Raw genomic sequence first — 16,023 nt, 5'->3', positions numbered from 1 at the left:
CCGCCTTATCTCCAGCTCTGGTTCCTGTTGGAAAGGCGCCTTGCACGAACAAGGCGGTACGATGGGCTCTCGTGGCTGCGTTTTAATCAAATATATGCTAACAATCAACCATTTGAAGGCGCTTTTTTTTTCTTTTTTTGCATTTGGTTCATCAAAAGTTCAACATTTCAGGTTTGCTGAGCTCCAGATTGCAGTATGTCAAATTGTATTTGGACAGGCTGAAATGTAATGTCCAGCACGGGCCTCGGGAACTGGAGGGGCTGATTGACTGGAGATAAAGCTCGTCTGGGAAGACAATGGAGACCTGCAAACCTGCACAAATTTGGCAGTGCGTCTATAATAATGTATATTTTTATAAGACTATTATTTTATTGAGGGGTGTTTTTTTTATGCCTTTAATGGATGACTGGCAGGGAGAAAACACGGGGTGAAGAAGGGGCCGGGTGTGGGCGGGTATGGTATGTATAGCAGCCTTCCAGCTGGAAGTGAACTGGGATCTTTACGAGTCTGTGGCGACTCTTTAATTATCTCAGATACGGCCTGCATGCGCTGTTAATCGCATCAGAGGTATTTGATTTGTCTTAATCGTATTTGTTCATGGCCGCGCGCTGGCGATTAGACGCCTTCTCTGCAGGATCCGTTTTGCCTGTGCGAGTGCAAGATGTGTTTTTATTTATGACCGTGGAAGCTGCCTGCACCGTCCCGCCTTCATCCTGACAACGAAGAGACATTTGACAGCCACTGCAATCAGAATTTCTTCCAAAGTGGCATGGAGCCGAAGGAGACAAAACGCAAAACTTGTCATTTCTTTTCAAAGGTTTGCAATGTTTCAACCCAAAACTTTGACGTGTTTTGTAGACCAACATGAGAGGTTGCATAAATATGAAGAGAGAGGATGGGATGCATTGTTTTCAAACTGGTTGATCTGCACTTTTTCTTTAAATCCAGGATGTGCAGAGATCTACAGCTCAGCCTGGTGAATCAGGTTGTGATTCCTTCCTGTTCACAATTTGCCGCAAACCCAGAGGACACAGAAAACATGCGGTGCAAGGTGCTTACCTTGAATGAAAGAACCTCATTAAAAACTAGTCCAACAATCCGAGGAACAGTTGCAAACGGCATAATGAGGAGCATTGTTGTCAGAAAGAGCAGGAGTTTCTTAAAGAGACAAAAGCATATTTCAAAGCATTAAATCACAAAGGAAGTTTTCTTTTAATGTATGTTATGAATATGTACAGCATTTGTATTGCTGAAAGTAACTGAAGTCACTTGATTGTGCTACAAAATGCCACTATGTGCCTCTTCCACTACATTTATTCTCTAGCTTGTGTTAGTCTGTCAGAAAATCGGAGGAAAACTCCTCAAGGTTGTTGATTTCAACATGACATGTGGGGACAAAATTATGCTATTTAAAGAGGACAGCAATTTTAGTGTCTCAATGCACAAAAGGTGAAAGAGACAAACTGACTCACCTTTCAGCAGGTTCAAGTCAGACCAAGAAAACGTTACCAAACACCGCCTAAAGGGGGCTGAGTGACACTTTTCAAACGATCACTTGCCAAAAATGCTGAATGTTATTTGTTCTTTTTCTTTCACTTTGCATGTCCGGGCCACTTTGTGCTGACCTGTTGCTTTGACCCCCAATAAGATACTGTATAATTTATGGTTATTATCCACATTTGAAAAGTGCCGTGTATGAATATTTTGAAAGGTCTGTAGATCTACTGTGAGAAAAAAAAAAACAAAAAAAAAACAAAAAAAAACTTCAGTTTCTTACAAAACTGTTACGGCGTTTTAAAAACAACAGTTAAAATCATTTTAAGTGACCGGTAATATGAAGAAAAAAAGAAAAAAAAAACCTGTCCAAAAGACCCGAGCATCAGCATAATGCATCATTACCTTCTTCCGCTGGCAGACGCTATTTTTGGAGCGTTGAATTGAAACGGCCACATCCTTGATAGAAGATACCTATTCTTCTGCATGGGCCCTTCTCCCGCCGGGGTTATCACCAGTTCATCGAGGCAACCTGGAAGCGAGAGACAATACCTTTCCTCGACTGCGACAGGCTCTTGGGGTGGATTGCATCATTTCAATGAGACCTGCAGCTCCTTGAACTCTGCATAATTCGTAGAGGAAGAGACCCCAGCGTCCTTTATGAGATTGTCAGATGCTGTTGTGATCAAAACAGACGTGAATAGACCTTGGCGTGGCGAGTGCTTCTCTGGATCACATCGGCTGTGTGTGATGGTAAAATAATTAGCCTCGTCAGTTCAACCTGTCGTCCTTCAAGGAGCTCTGGTTGTAATGGAAAGACTTTAAAAAAAAAAACGCCTGAAAAACTGGGGTCGAATTGATTAATTGTGATCAATCAATTGCTGCAATAATTGTCAGCTAAGTTCACAATCGATTAATCGTTAACTGATACAAGGGCCATTTGCTTGAAAAAACAACTTCAGCGCCGTATGGAAAGAGTAGGCATGTAAGATAAAATCACCTTTGCCTATAAAACCTCAGATTTGTGAAAGCGATTTTATGTTTTTATTTTATCGCTTAAAATTCCTTTTTAGAAAAGGAATAGAATGACCTGCTTATATTTGCACGTTTGGATGAAAAAAAGCATGAAGTGGTTAAATGGAAAATCTGTACAAAGTACCATTTTTTCTGCAATTGTCAGAATGATCCATGGATTAGTTAAAATAATCGACGGAGCCCTAATTTGTGCCAATGCAGTGATCACATATGACTTTGTGTGTACAAAAAGCTTATGGCCTGTGCTAGCTTATAGGCAGAATAAAAATTTAACACTTTTTGCATATTTTATCAATGACTTTTATGTAAAAATGAGTCGGAAAAAAGTCGGAACCTCCCCGTGCTGGCCCGGCCCCGGGGAACCGGCTCTGTGCGCCGCTCCGCCATTAGGTGTCGCTGTGCGCGTAGACTCTCGGCCGGGGCCGCGCGTTTGGGTCCGATCGGACCCCAAAAAACACAGCCCAAAGTGTCAGATGGTCCTGTTAACGCGTGAGAAAAAAAAAAAAATCCCGACTCGCGGAGAGAAGGGAACTGAGACTGAGAGACGCAGAGAGGGAGAGAGTCCCGGAGAGACGCTTCTTCCTTTCTCTCTCTCTCTGGGCTTTTCGCAGGACTCCAGTGGGGAACAGCGGAGATCACAGCGGCGGCGGCTGGAGGGGGGTGCGGATGCCGAAAAGGGGCGAAGACGCGCGGCGGGAGCACCAGACATGAGTCCGAGGTAAGAGAGAGAGGGGACAGGGATGGCACCCAGACCGCAGGGATGAAGTTCATCCAAGGGTTTCTTATATGACTTCCTTTTAAGTCTTTTTTTTTAATGAAGCGGACCAAACATGTGGATTTGACTCATCCGTTTATCTTTAACAAATAATAATAATAAATGAAGCTGTAATATTTGCTGAAAAGTGGTCGACCACATTTAGGCGATGCAAAAGAACCTTGAGAATAAATAAGGCAAACAAAAGTTCAAATATTGTCTGAGCACGTCCCCCAAATGAAAAGGGAAACGCAAACTTTTAGTTTTCTAGATTCATCACGTTTAGAAGGCCTCCGTGCGTAAAGAAGCCGTCGGCTGGATCCGTCCAGCTGACGAGCAGCGGACTTGGTGTTGCACAGCAGGTGTCCAGTCGATTGAATTGAACATTTGCGGCTCCGTTTGAGGGGCTTTTCTTGCATACTTGTGAAAAAGTGGACGACCTTCATTCCTCCCCCTTCGGCAATGAGAGCAAAACCAGAATGCAAATGAACCCAAGTGAAATTAATTAGTTCAAATTGCATCTCAGAACTAAATTGAAATACATAAATAAATAAGCACAACGTACTCCTAGTATTTTTTTTTAAATTTATTATTTAGGCTATTTATCCGCAAATCATTCTCCCCAACATCCTCAAAGTGTTCGCCGTCGGATCTCAGCGACGGCCGCGCCTGTCCCTTTAAGACGACGTGCTGGGGAGTTCACGTCGGGGTCACTCGAAGTTCCTGCCCTCGACGTTACCTTTTAGTTTTATTATAGACTGACATCACACGGGGCGCTAAAACACTTAAGGCGCACAGAGGCTCCATTATCATCTCGCTCCGCGTTATTTGGGCAGAACTCAGAAATAGCTGAGGAAATTAAGAGAGACGGAGAGAAGAAGAGAGAAAGGAAGAAAAGAGGGGAGCAAGAGGAGAGGGGGAAAGGTTGATGCTGGTGCAAGCATATGTGAATATATATGTTTTTTTGGGGGGGAGGGGGTTCCGTATAGGATAAAAAAGAGAGGCGGGGCAGTGAGAGACAGTGGGAGGAAGAAAAAAAACGTAGGTGGGAGGGAGGACGGACCCGAGGAGCGAGAAGAAATTCATATCAATTAATAATCATAGAAAAAAGAAGAGAGAGAGAGAGAGAAATAGAGAGGAGAGAGAGAGAGAGAGAGAGAGAGAGAGAGAAATAGAGAGGAGAGAGAGAGAGAGAGAGCTGGCAGACGCGCTCGGAAAACTGGCATGGGTTTTTGGAGGCTGGCAGTTGAGCACTGAAACGTCAGATATGACTCCCAGATACTGCTGAGATGATCATTAAGGGAGACTTAGATCGGATGGCAGGAGACATCGGGCATGCAGGTAAGAGCCGCGCCGCTCAGGCGGCGACACGCGGCGGGGAGGAAGGATGGCGCTGCTGCGCTCCGGTCCAGAACCGGCGGCTTTATTCCGCTTTCTTTCTTTATTTGACTTTTCTTTTATTATTATCATTATTATTATTATCACTCCTACTATCATTGTTACTTCTTATTGAAGTCCATCCTGCTACGTTTTTGCTCCAGTCTTGGTTGATCAGCAGCACAGAGGTTGCTCTCTGTGTCACACTGGGCGATCTAAAGACGGTCGGATTTTTTTTTGTATTAATTAATTAATTTATTATTAACGGGGAATATTACATTGGCGATATTATGCGGACGTCTTTATTTTTTACGTGCGTAAAAATGAGCGTCTAAAATGAGCAGCATGTTTCAACGCCGCATTTTTGAACATCCCCTCCAGTATCGTTTTCAGACCATTTCTTCCCCTCTATCACTTTTTTTCTCCTCATTATTATTATTATTATTATTTTATTATTTTTTTGAACGCAACATCAGTCACGTTGTTGATTTAATAACGTGGGTTCACGCGGGGAAACCAATCATCTGGTTGATGATAATCTGAAGCTGCTTTCAGCAACATTCCCACTGCATAATGAGTTGACACGTTGTTGGGTTTTTTTGTTTTGTTTGTTTGTGTCCGTTTTTGCTGGCGATCTCACACTTTCTGTCATTTCATTTGTGAGCCGGATCGGGGTTAGAGGTGGGCATGGGTTCGGATCAGAAAGCCGGGTTCACTCGTGATTCGGTTTACTGCACGACAAGCGAAGCGGAGTAAAACAGATTACGGACGGAGAGCTGCCTGCCTGCAGCCCTCTGTCTGTCTGTCTGTCTGTCTGTCTGTCTGTCTGTCTGCCTGTCCCTCTCTCACCTAAGTCACACAACGCATCAAAATTGGATTTCAACGCACTGGAAATCGCACTCGAAATGGGGAAGCTGAGCGAGAAAAGGAACAAATCGACAGTTCTTCACACTTTGGCTCTGCTCTGGGTTTGACTGGAAGGAAATCGCAGGTCACAAATGAACCTGATGGTTTTTAGCGTTCCTGCAGAAACCAGCACGACCCTTTCAAACAGCATCTCTAGCATCTGTGAGGAGTTTTTAAAATATTCTAATTATTTTTCTTTCTTTTTTTTTTTTTTGATGCGTTGATATTACAAGCAGGGATCTGTTTCTGATCTCTGCTGACCGACTTAAACTCTTAACAAGAAGTTTTTTTTGTTTGTTTTTTTCTGCAGCTGATGTTAAATCTCACAACATTTGCTTGTGTGCTGCAGAAAATAAAAATAAAGCCAGTGCTAAACGAGCAGAGTTAAATGAGCGTGGCTGCACTCAAACGAAATGTCAATGTTTTGAACAGATGTCAGGGCTTGGAGTCCTTTTTTTTTTTTTTTTTTTTGCCTCTCTCCATACCCACAAAAGTTACAAAAGCGGAACGTTAATATAACGCAAACAGCAGAATATCGCCTTCAAACACCACTTCACAGTTCTATAGATTTCCTCTGCATGCTGTGATTAAAACTGTGGTTACGCCTTTTTTGTATTTTTTTATTTGTACTTTTTTGCATGGTCACATTGAGATATATATTTTAATTTTATTTATTTTTTAAAGATGTGGGGTTTTGAAGTAGCTAAAGATAAAAAAAAAAGCAAAACTTGGTATCTCCATGGTTAGACCACAGCTATCATGCTTGTTGTCACCACAACACATAATCCAGAATAATGTGTTGTACGCACAACATCGCTTAGGTGCACACACAGTGCTGTTGAGCTTGAGCTTTCTTTAATATCTGTCCTCATAAATATAAGTCAGTAGAAGAAGGGAGACTGTTTTTCTCCTTTTTTTTCTTCTTGCGTCCGATGCAGCCGTCGCTCGATGCGCCGGCCTGCTGCTTGAGAACCGCACACTGACGGTATCAGGGTTCGGCACTGGGCGATAATGAGCTGAGTGGAGTGGAGAGAGAACATTTCAGCAAGTCTGAAAAGTTGGGCCACGCTTTTATCTGGCTCGGCGCGTCCGACGGACGCTGTGGAGCAGAGAGGCAGCAGGCAACAGAAGCAGGACAGAGAACGAAGTCATCAGAGGTGTGAACGTGTGCAATGACAGTGACCTCACAGAGTCTGATGCAACTTATCAGGCGTTATTTCTTCGTCATCTCTTGGTGTTTATTGTCATAATCGGGCTGTTTAGAGACACACACACAAGAAAAAAACCATGCTGGAGTTTTTATATATGATAAAGATGCATTTGGAAACAATTGTTCTAATTGCCACTCCTCATTGTGACTGACTTTCCACTTTGTCGTTTGTCGTGCTGAACATGCACTTGCAAAAAAAAAAAAAAAATCATCAGAAACAGTGCTAAGAATTCCCCACGAGTTTCAAGAATCTGCACTTTTTTTTTGAAGGATAAAAATCAGCATGAGATTTTTTTTCTTCTTCACGAGTTCCTCCTCTCATGAGTTCACTCGTCAAGGTTTTCTACTTCCTCCTTCTTATTCTGAGCGCTTGCACTGCGGGTGAAATAAACAAGAAGTGAATGAGCTGGTGTCAGGAAGACCGCGATCAGACGGATGACATGATATTTATTTAGTTGCTTGTTTCCCCCATCAGTGACACCGAGGCCCCTGGGGGACGGCTGGAGACGTTTAATCTCAGAAGTAAACTGTCCTCGGATGCCACCGCTTGAACAATACGGCGCTTTTCATGCGTTCGGACCCAGTCGTTTATTTTAGGCCCGATGGAACAATCGGTGTTGATGTTTAAGTGCGTGCGTGCGTTTGTGTGTGTGATTCCCGGAGCCCGTCTCGGTGCAAAGTATCGAACCGTCTAACGCTGATTTACACCTCGTGCGCTCTGTGGTCCTTATAAGACCGAGGAGAATGAGCGAGCTGGAGCTCTCTCTTTTTTTGGACGCGTCCGTCCTCCCCGCCGCTTTATACCTGCTGTTCATCACACTTGTGAAACATTCGTCTCTCGCCTTGCGGAAAGCTCTGCGCTTGCTCCTCTGCAGCACTTTCAGCAGGAAGCTGGCAATTTACAGAATAGATGTATATCTGAGGCTTGGGTAACTCAAGCTCTTTCTCTCCGTTTTGCTCGCCGAGTGGGAGGTCAATGCACAGACTTGAATTTCTGCTAATGAGAAAACCATCCCCAGTGCTCACCTCCAGCGAAAGTTCACTGTTGCTGGCTGGCCCTCGTGGACGCTTCCCACACACTTCCCTTTCATTCCCGTCAGGTGGAGTCAGATGAAGTTTCAGCCTAAATCATAAAAGGCAAAATTAGAAAGAGGCTGTTATCAAAAATCTACATTTTGTGGCTCACTCCTCGACTTTTGCAAAGATTCTGGTTTTGGCCAAATTGGATTTCTCTTCACGAAATGTAATAAGAGAAAATACATTTATATATATATATATATATAAAACAAGGTTAAAAATATATGCCGCTCTGGAAAAAAAAATTAAGAGACCACTTAAAATGGTCAGTTTCTCTGATTCTTACTTTTTATGTTGATATGTTTGAGTAAAATGAACATTGTTATTTGTCCTATGAACTATAGATAACATGTCTCTGAAATCCCAAGCAAACATTTTGTACTTATGTGTAGGAAATGAGAAGTGGTCAAAAATAATTAACAAGATGCAGTGCTTTCAGAAAACAAATAATGCAAAGAAAACAAGTTCATATTCATTTAGAAACAACAACACTAATGCTTTAACTCTGGACGAGTTCAGAAATTAATATGTGGTGGAATAACCATGAGGCTTTCAATGGGATTCGGTGCAGAGGGCTCTTCGTTTGTCCCAGAGCTAAATGTGTTTCAAGCTACAAAAAGTCATTATTTAAATTAGAAGAGGAGACCACGGGTCAGCAGTCTGTGAAAGGATAAACTGTAGCGTGTATATTCAAAGCTTTCTTTAGCATTTTATGTTACCTATTAGCAGGGTTAGCGTCACCAAACTTAACGCTGAGATTTTTGAAAAGAGCTGCCAGTGTGTCTTAAGTTCAACATGTTCCCTGAAAGGTAGGTTTTGAAAACCCAAAAAAATAAAAAGTAACAACTTTGTTCTATTTTTTTACAGCCTTACTGTGAACTGCTATTAACCTGGCTCTTTTGAGACCTGAATGAACTCCAAAGAATAAAAAAGAATAGCTTAAAATAGAAATGTCCTTTATTGTTCCACGGTGGGAAATTCAGGTGTAGCGGCAGCAAAGTGACGTGATATTGAGGCGCGTAGATTCATGCAGAGTGTCAAAAACACAGAAAATTAATTAAGAATGATAATACTGCAGGGTACAGACAAGATTCTAAGACCAAATAGTGTGCAGATATCAGAAAAAAAGCATCCACTGATCCGTTCAGCTTCATACATCTGTGTGTGCACCTCACTGATACTGCTGGATAAGGCCAACAGTAGCAGCTTTCACTTCAAAGTGTTGTTGATGCAACAATCTGCAAGTGTTTACATATGTTGTGTTTACTGGTCGGAAAAAAAGTCAGATTTTTCATCTCCCAACCTGTCGAGTTGAAAGGCAGCATGCCCTGTGCACTCACTTCTCCGCATATTTGTACTCGTAACAACAACTTTAATTCAAAATGCATGTATGTGCTATGAATCAAACTCTCATTAATCCAACATGCAAAATTATTTACTTTTTAAAAAAAAAACATTTTCCTTTGATTCATCCATGTTGTTGTGTGTCCTTTTTTGCTGACTTCAGAACGACAACTTCTGCATGAAATTTTACAGATTTTTGCTCTTGCAGGTGGTGGACTGAAGACTATGCTGGATGCCATGGAAGTTCCAAGTCATGCTAGGGATCTCCTCCTGCAGCTCAACAGCCAGCGCACCAAAGGCTTTCTGTGTGATGTCATCATTGTGGTGCAGAATGCGCTCTTCAGAGCTCACAAGAACATTCTGGCCGCCAGCAGCCACTACTTGAAGTCCCTGGTGGTCCACGACAATCTCATCAACCTCGACCACGAGATGGTGAGTCCAGCCGTCTTCAGGATCATACTGGACTACATCTACACCGGGCGCCTCAGTGAGGGAGACCCCACGTCTCCCACTGAACCCAATCTAGGTGCCGTCTTGGCAGCGGCCAGCTATCTGCAGCTGCTCGACTTGGTGGCCTTGTGCAAAAAGAAGCTGAGGAAAATTGGGAAGTACCCGCCCCGTCCCGGTCCCGCCTTTCTACCTTACCCAAAATTGGGACCCAGCGGCATGGGCCTAGGAGGTGGAGGCAGGTATAGAGTTTCTACTCCTGTGATTCAGTCCTGTCCTCCGGGGGGGATTCTTAACACACCCAGGGCGCCGTTGCTGGATGAGCTGGTCCCCCATCGAATAACCATCCATAGCGGCGAGTTGTATGCCCCCACTTCCAACCAGGCCTCTCAGGTGTTCCCATCTCTGCCTGCTCAGCTGGGACGCCCAGGCCACGGCGAGAGGAACTGCTCCCCCAGCTTTGGCCTCGATCTTTCCAAAAAGAGTCCCACCTCCCAGTCTCAGCACACACCCTCTCAAACCCATATGGCAAACAGTCACAGCAATGAGGAGCGGGATGAAGCTCTAACTGTAGCCACTAGTCCCATGCACGGAGCAAATGGGAGAGCTTTTATGTCCGAAAAGATGGAGCCTGTCGACCAGCCAGGTTCCCTCACACCTCCATCCTTTCCCCACCTAAATCAGCCCTTAGCCCCCCACCTGCCTCATCTACATCGCTCAGGTTCCCAAGGGACAGACCGCTACCCATGCCCCGCCAGCCCTGACACCCCAACAGAAGGTGAAAATGCAGGAAGAGAAATGGGAAACATCTACCGCTGGGTGAAACACGAGCCCCTGCCGTACAATGGGGAAGATGAAGACGAGGATGAGGATGAAGAAGAAGGGGCTGAGAACGGGGACCAGCATCACAATCATCACAAGCCAGGGGAGGAGAGCGAAGGCGTGGACGACAAGAGTGGCTCTGGCACGGAGGAGACGGGCAGCAGCGAGGGCCGTCCGTCCCCTACCGGCCCCATCGGGAGATTCCATATGCCGTATGAGCCCGAAAGCTTCGGGGACAATTTGTACGTCTGCATTCCCTGTGATAAAGGCTTCCCGAGCTCAGAGCAGCTCAACGCACATGTGGAGACACACACAGAGGAGGAGCTGTATAGCTCTGTTGGGGAGATGGGGAACAACAACAACAGCGGCACCAAAGGCATTGGTGGCAATACAAACGGTTACGGAAACCTCAACAGCGGTAATACTCCAAACAACATGTCGCATCTGGAGACCAAATCTGACCAAGGCCTGAATTCGGGAACCATCGGGGAGATGATCAGGCCTTACCGCTGTTCCAACTGCGACAAGTCTTACAAAGATCCAGCCACATTGCGCCAACACGAGAAGACGCACTGGCTGACGCGGCCTTACCCCTGCAGCATCTGTGGCAAGAAGTTCACACAGCGCGGCACCATGACGCGTCACATGCGCAGCCACCTGGGCCTCAAACCTTTCGCCTGCGATTCATGTGGGATGCGCTTCACTCGCCAGTACCGCCTCACTGAGCACATGCGCATCCACTCTGGGGAAAAGCCCTATGAATGTCAGGTGTGCGGGGGGAAGTTTGCCCAGCAGCGCAACCTCATCAGCCACATGAAGATGCACAGCGTGGGGGGGGCGGAGGCGGCCTGACGGCAGACGGGAAGCTGAAGCTGGACTTTGTAGAGGGCATATACCCCCTGAGCAAGTATGCAGCGGAGCACCTGGGGCTGAAGCAGGAGAAGGCCAACGAGCTTCTCATTCAAGCGCAGCAGCAACTGGTGGCAGACGCAAAGGCCATCGAGAGCCTTTACCCGCTCACCAAGCTTGCGTCGGAGCATCTGGGCCTCACCCATGAAAAGATGGACATCCTGGGCCAACCACTTCCCCCTCCTCCCCAGCCAATCTCTGACAGCCGAACCATCGACCGCTACTCGCCAAGCTAAGACATTTGATATGTGACGGTGGCAATCACAGGCAGGTCTGCGCGCACTCACAGTTTGCAGTATTTGAAAGCCATTCACCTCAACTCCATATCTTCCTCTGCACCTCAGACTCAGGCCTGAGTGGAACTGGGCCTGCTCATGCACACCAGACTGTTTAGACTGTAAGTGCCTTTCTATGCATCTAATGTATCTTTTTAAATCCTCCTTCATAAAGGAGCTCTACTTTCTGTGACCAAGGGACACTCGTTGACAGAACTTCAGTATTTATGTACAGTCTATGCAAAGAAACATGTTTTTTTTCTTTTCTTAATTCCAACCATTGAGCCATAGTGACTAAGTCAAAACCAAAAGGAAATTTGTTTATTTATTTTTGTATATGATGAAATCCAAAGAAAACATGTTGCAGAGATACTTTGCAATCTGACCCTAAACCTGTGTACTATTCATGTATGAAAAGAAAAAAGAAAAAAAAGCACAAAAGGAACAATATTCAGGACTTTTTTCAATATTCAGAACTTTTCAGGTCTAAACAACATTAAGAAAAAAGCAAATTTTATTATTATTATTTTTTGAACAGTCTTGGGGTACGGGATACTTTGTGTGTCTTGATTCTTTGCTTGTCTCCCCCTTTCATGTGAAATAGCTGAAACGTAATGCATTTCTCTGTGCCTATTTTATTATTTTTTTGCCCCTCTCCCAAGCGAGGGGCGGGGCTTTGTGTGGATAAATGCTCATCCCTTATGTGACAGCGGCGGTGGCTTAATCGGCTTTACACCCGGCTTTTAAACCACTCTTGAGCTAAAGCTTCCTCTGCAGTGTGACAAATGTTCCTTAGCTTTCAGCTGTTTAGGAGATGCACTGAGCAGAGCCCTGTGATCTCACGAGTGGGAAACGATTGCACATACCCAGCTGATGACACACTAATCCCTGTTCATGACGACTCGCGGGTGTTGGCTTGCGCTTTTGCAGAGACAGAGAGGCAGAGAGGCGTACGCCGGGGCGGAATTGGCGACGAAGGAGTCTGTCACTGACCGACAGACATTGTTTCTATTTTAATAATTGAGTGATGATCAACAGTGGTCAGAGGGCTGGTTGTGGACGCTTCCTTAGATTCCGGGGGCTGCATGATGGAGCACTGAGTAACACCGAACCTCTGCTCACTCCCCACTTGTTGCCTCATACTTCCAGTCAGTGTAAAGTAACAAGTGTCTATGTACAAACTCCAAAGCTTAGAGTAAAACTATATTCATTTGTTTCTTCGGCTATTTGGTTTTAATCATGTGAATCCGTGCTATTTTTCACTCAGTCTAATAATTTCAAATGCAAATCTTTCGATTCCATTTGATTCCGATTTTCATGGTGACGATTCAATTCAGAAGTGTTTTTTTGAAACAGAGACCAATTTGTCCACTCCGACGATCTGGAGATTGCATTTAAACGATTTGCATCGTGAGAGAAAAAAAAGATTTATTTAAAGCAATTCTTTAATATTCCATACTGCATCAAATCTAATCAGTTTACACAAAAGCAGGGTTTGTGCATAAAAGTCTGCAACATAAATTGCCAATTTAAATTTCTTAAATAATAATAAAAATTTAAAAAAGATCAAAGAATTATTCTTGATGCTTCAGCGCAGCATTTTAAAATCAATTTTTGAGCATTTTGAATTGATCCAGAATTCCCAGGACTAGGAATTGTGATTCTTTTATAGGATCCAATTTTTTTTCCTCTTCACCCATAACTTTCATCCCTCTCATTTTTCGGCATGGTTGTGGCCCCTTGCCTTATAAGAACTCTACCAACTTAGAGAGACGATATTCCCCTTCGCACACAGCAGGCTGCTAATCTGTAAGCAACATGATCAGATGAAAGCAGCCTGTTGTGACTCTTCCCTGAACAAGCCCTGCCCCAGCTGCTGTCCTCCAGTAAATCCCTGTGAAATCCCACTTTCTCCTGGACAATTCGCACTTGCTCGCCAGCATGATGTCCCATTTCACGCCTGCCATCTCACTCCTCTGATCCACTGTAAAACGTTACATCTGAGCCCCAAGTGTCTCCTCTTGCCTCTCTGCCTCCTCCCCTCACTCCCCTGATGTCAGACCCGCTCAAGCCAAAGTTTTGAGATAAAAACTTATTTTCTGACCTGAGGAATTCTTCCAACTTGAAAACACAAAGAGCACTTAAAAAAAAAAGTTGTGTTTTGAAGGCACATTTTTTTTCTTTGTCTGCATTTCTTTCTACCAAAGAATATGTTGGCCCTTTTTTTTCTTTCTTTTTATAGCTAGTCCTTGATTTAGATTAGGAAAAAAAAATGCAAAAAAAATTGACCACTATAGTGCCAACGCCAACCTCTGGAGGTGAATGTGAAGACTAAAGCCATAAATACACTGTGACAGAAGTAGTTATTCTGAAAGCCTTAAAGTAAAAAAAAAAAAAAAAAACTTTTGTGAATGTTTTTTTTTTTTTTTTCAAATGTAACAATAATTTAAGGGCGTCTCTTCCAGTAGCATATGATCATATCGAGCATGCTTTATCTTGTGACTTTCTGTTCTTGTCTTCTTTTTGATTTGTGGCGCACATTAAAAAAAAAGAAAGGAAAAAAAACAACAACAACAAAAAAAAAAAAAAAAAAGACTGGTGCTTACCTCAGGACTGAACCCAGCTAAGATTTTGTAAACCTTAAAATATCAGCCTCACCACCCCCATGACAAATACACCTTGTTCTTCACTAATGGGGAAGCGGTCCCTGTTTTTAAACCTGTGGTTTTTCTTCGTGTGTTTACCTTTCCTATTATAGTTTTATGGGTGAAGCGATGACATGTGATGTTATGTTTTTTCTTTTCATATACGGTTACTGTCGTCCTCAAAGAGGCGCTTCGTTTGACATGTTGTACTTCTACACCCTTAGAGGCTGTAAATGTTTGTGATTTTTAGTAACTGGGTATACACGGTTTGCGTTTTTATTTCTTGAAAATGTTCTTTAGCCACATGTACGGCGATATCTAGGTTTGCAAGTGCTGTGTTTTGAAATCTCTTCCCCCACCCACAAAGACGCGATGTGATGCCTCATCAGCACTTCCTTTAACAGGCCGGCAGTATCTCGGAAACTAACCTCACCTCGCTCTGCCCCCCTTTTTTCTCCTGAAGATGTTGAACTTTTGACACCGGCCAGACAGAGGTCGCGCTCGCGCAGAGGAAGTCGGCTCGCTCGCTCTCGGCCTCCCGGTGCCTTCGGCTGAGCTTCGTGACCAAAAAGTCTAAAACACAAGCTCGCAGGGCTCTCGCTGGTAGAGAAAAAAAACACACGCTCCATAAACAAGTGCATGTGTCGTAAAATGTAGGAACAAGCGGATGTGAGTCGTGGGAATTCGAGGCTCCTTTGCTCTCTCTCATTCACTGGCTCAAGTGAAAATCCAACTCCTTGCCAGCACCACCAAAATAACACGATACGTTTCCACTTCAAATCTGCGCTGAGCGGAAACGGAAAGATAATGCTAGAATCGTTTATTTTTTTTTTTTTTTTTTTTTACAGTATGCACTCTTTGAAATTTTCTCCATCTGCTTTAACGTGTGCAGCAGCTTGCGTTGGCCGAGCATCCATAGGCCAGGGGAAATATTTACTTGTTTGTTTGTCTGTCACCGCGCTATCTGGGCGTAAGATGAGCTGTGTTGGTGCGTGTCCTGGGAATAGATTTTTTTTTTTTTTTTTTTTTGCTGCGAAGGAGAAGAGCTGAGGAGCAGGAAGTGAACTTTTGGCTGGTGAGCAGCGCTGAGCAGGATGTGCCGTGTGTTTCTGCTCACCAGCAGATACGGGGAGGGAGAGGAGCGGGGAGAGCGCAGCGGGGTGGACGTGAGCCATTGTCTCAGTATGAAAAGCCAGTTCGTACTTCTGAAGCCCTGGATTCAGAAAAGCAGTGGACTCTATCTCCTCTGTTCCTTCCTCTTATTTGCTCTTTGGGAATAAAACTTCTGCTCAGTGTCACCGTGGGTGTGTGCTTTAGGAGCTGCACCGTGGGTGTGTGCTTTAGGAGCTGCACCGTGACCATGACTCGAGGGTGACGTATATATTTAAGGACGTTGTTTGCATCTGAGATGTTACCCTGTTAATCTTTACAACGCCGTGTTTTGTCGTGCTGCAACCGCAAACTTGAGTGCGTCTCGTCATAGTTTTCCTTTTTTTAAATTTACGAATAATAATCTGAAAAGTGTGGCTTGCATTTTTAATTATTTTGAGCAAATTTTTGCAAACTAGCTAATTGTTTGCCAAGTCTTTGCACAACTGATTTTTTGTATTATTGTCCTCAACAAGGGTTTTTGTTTGGATCGGGCCAGTTTAATGCCTGAATGTTTTCCTCCAAGCTGCTTCATTGTATTTTAGGGTTTATATTTAAGACTGTTTACTTGCCCAGTTG

The 16,023-nt window shown here is 44.1% G+C and overlaps 1 protein-coding gene across 1 annotated transcript; it reads left to right on the top strand.

The window, feature by feature from the left end:
• The first annotated feature begins 4,445 nt into the window (after nt 1–4,445).
• On the top strand, nt 4,446–14,046 carry hic1 (hypermethylated in cancer 1). The gene is given in 3 exon segments (XM_055045481.1): nt 4,446–4,624; nt 9,406–11,304; nt 11,307–14,046. Coding segments are annotated over 3 exon segments (2,256 nt in total). The 5' UTR covers nt 4,446–4,572; the 3' UTR covers nt 11,612–14,046.
• Nucleotides 14,047–16,023: the final 1,977 nt, after the last annotated feature.

Source organism: Poeciliopsis prolifica, unplaced genomic scaffold (genome assembly GCF_027474105.1).
Source record: "Poeciliopsis prolifica strain line A6 unplaced genomic scaffold, Auburn_PproV2 SCAFFOLD022, whole genome shotgun sequence".
In the NCBI taxonomy this organism is placed as follows: domain Eukaryota; kingdom Metazoa; phylum Chordata; class Actinopteri; order Cyprinodontiformes; family Poeciliidae; genus Poeciliopsis; species Poeciliopsis prolifica.
This window is presented reverse-complemented; position numbering and strand designations above follow the sequence as displayed.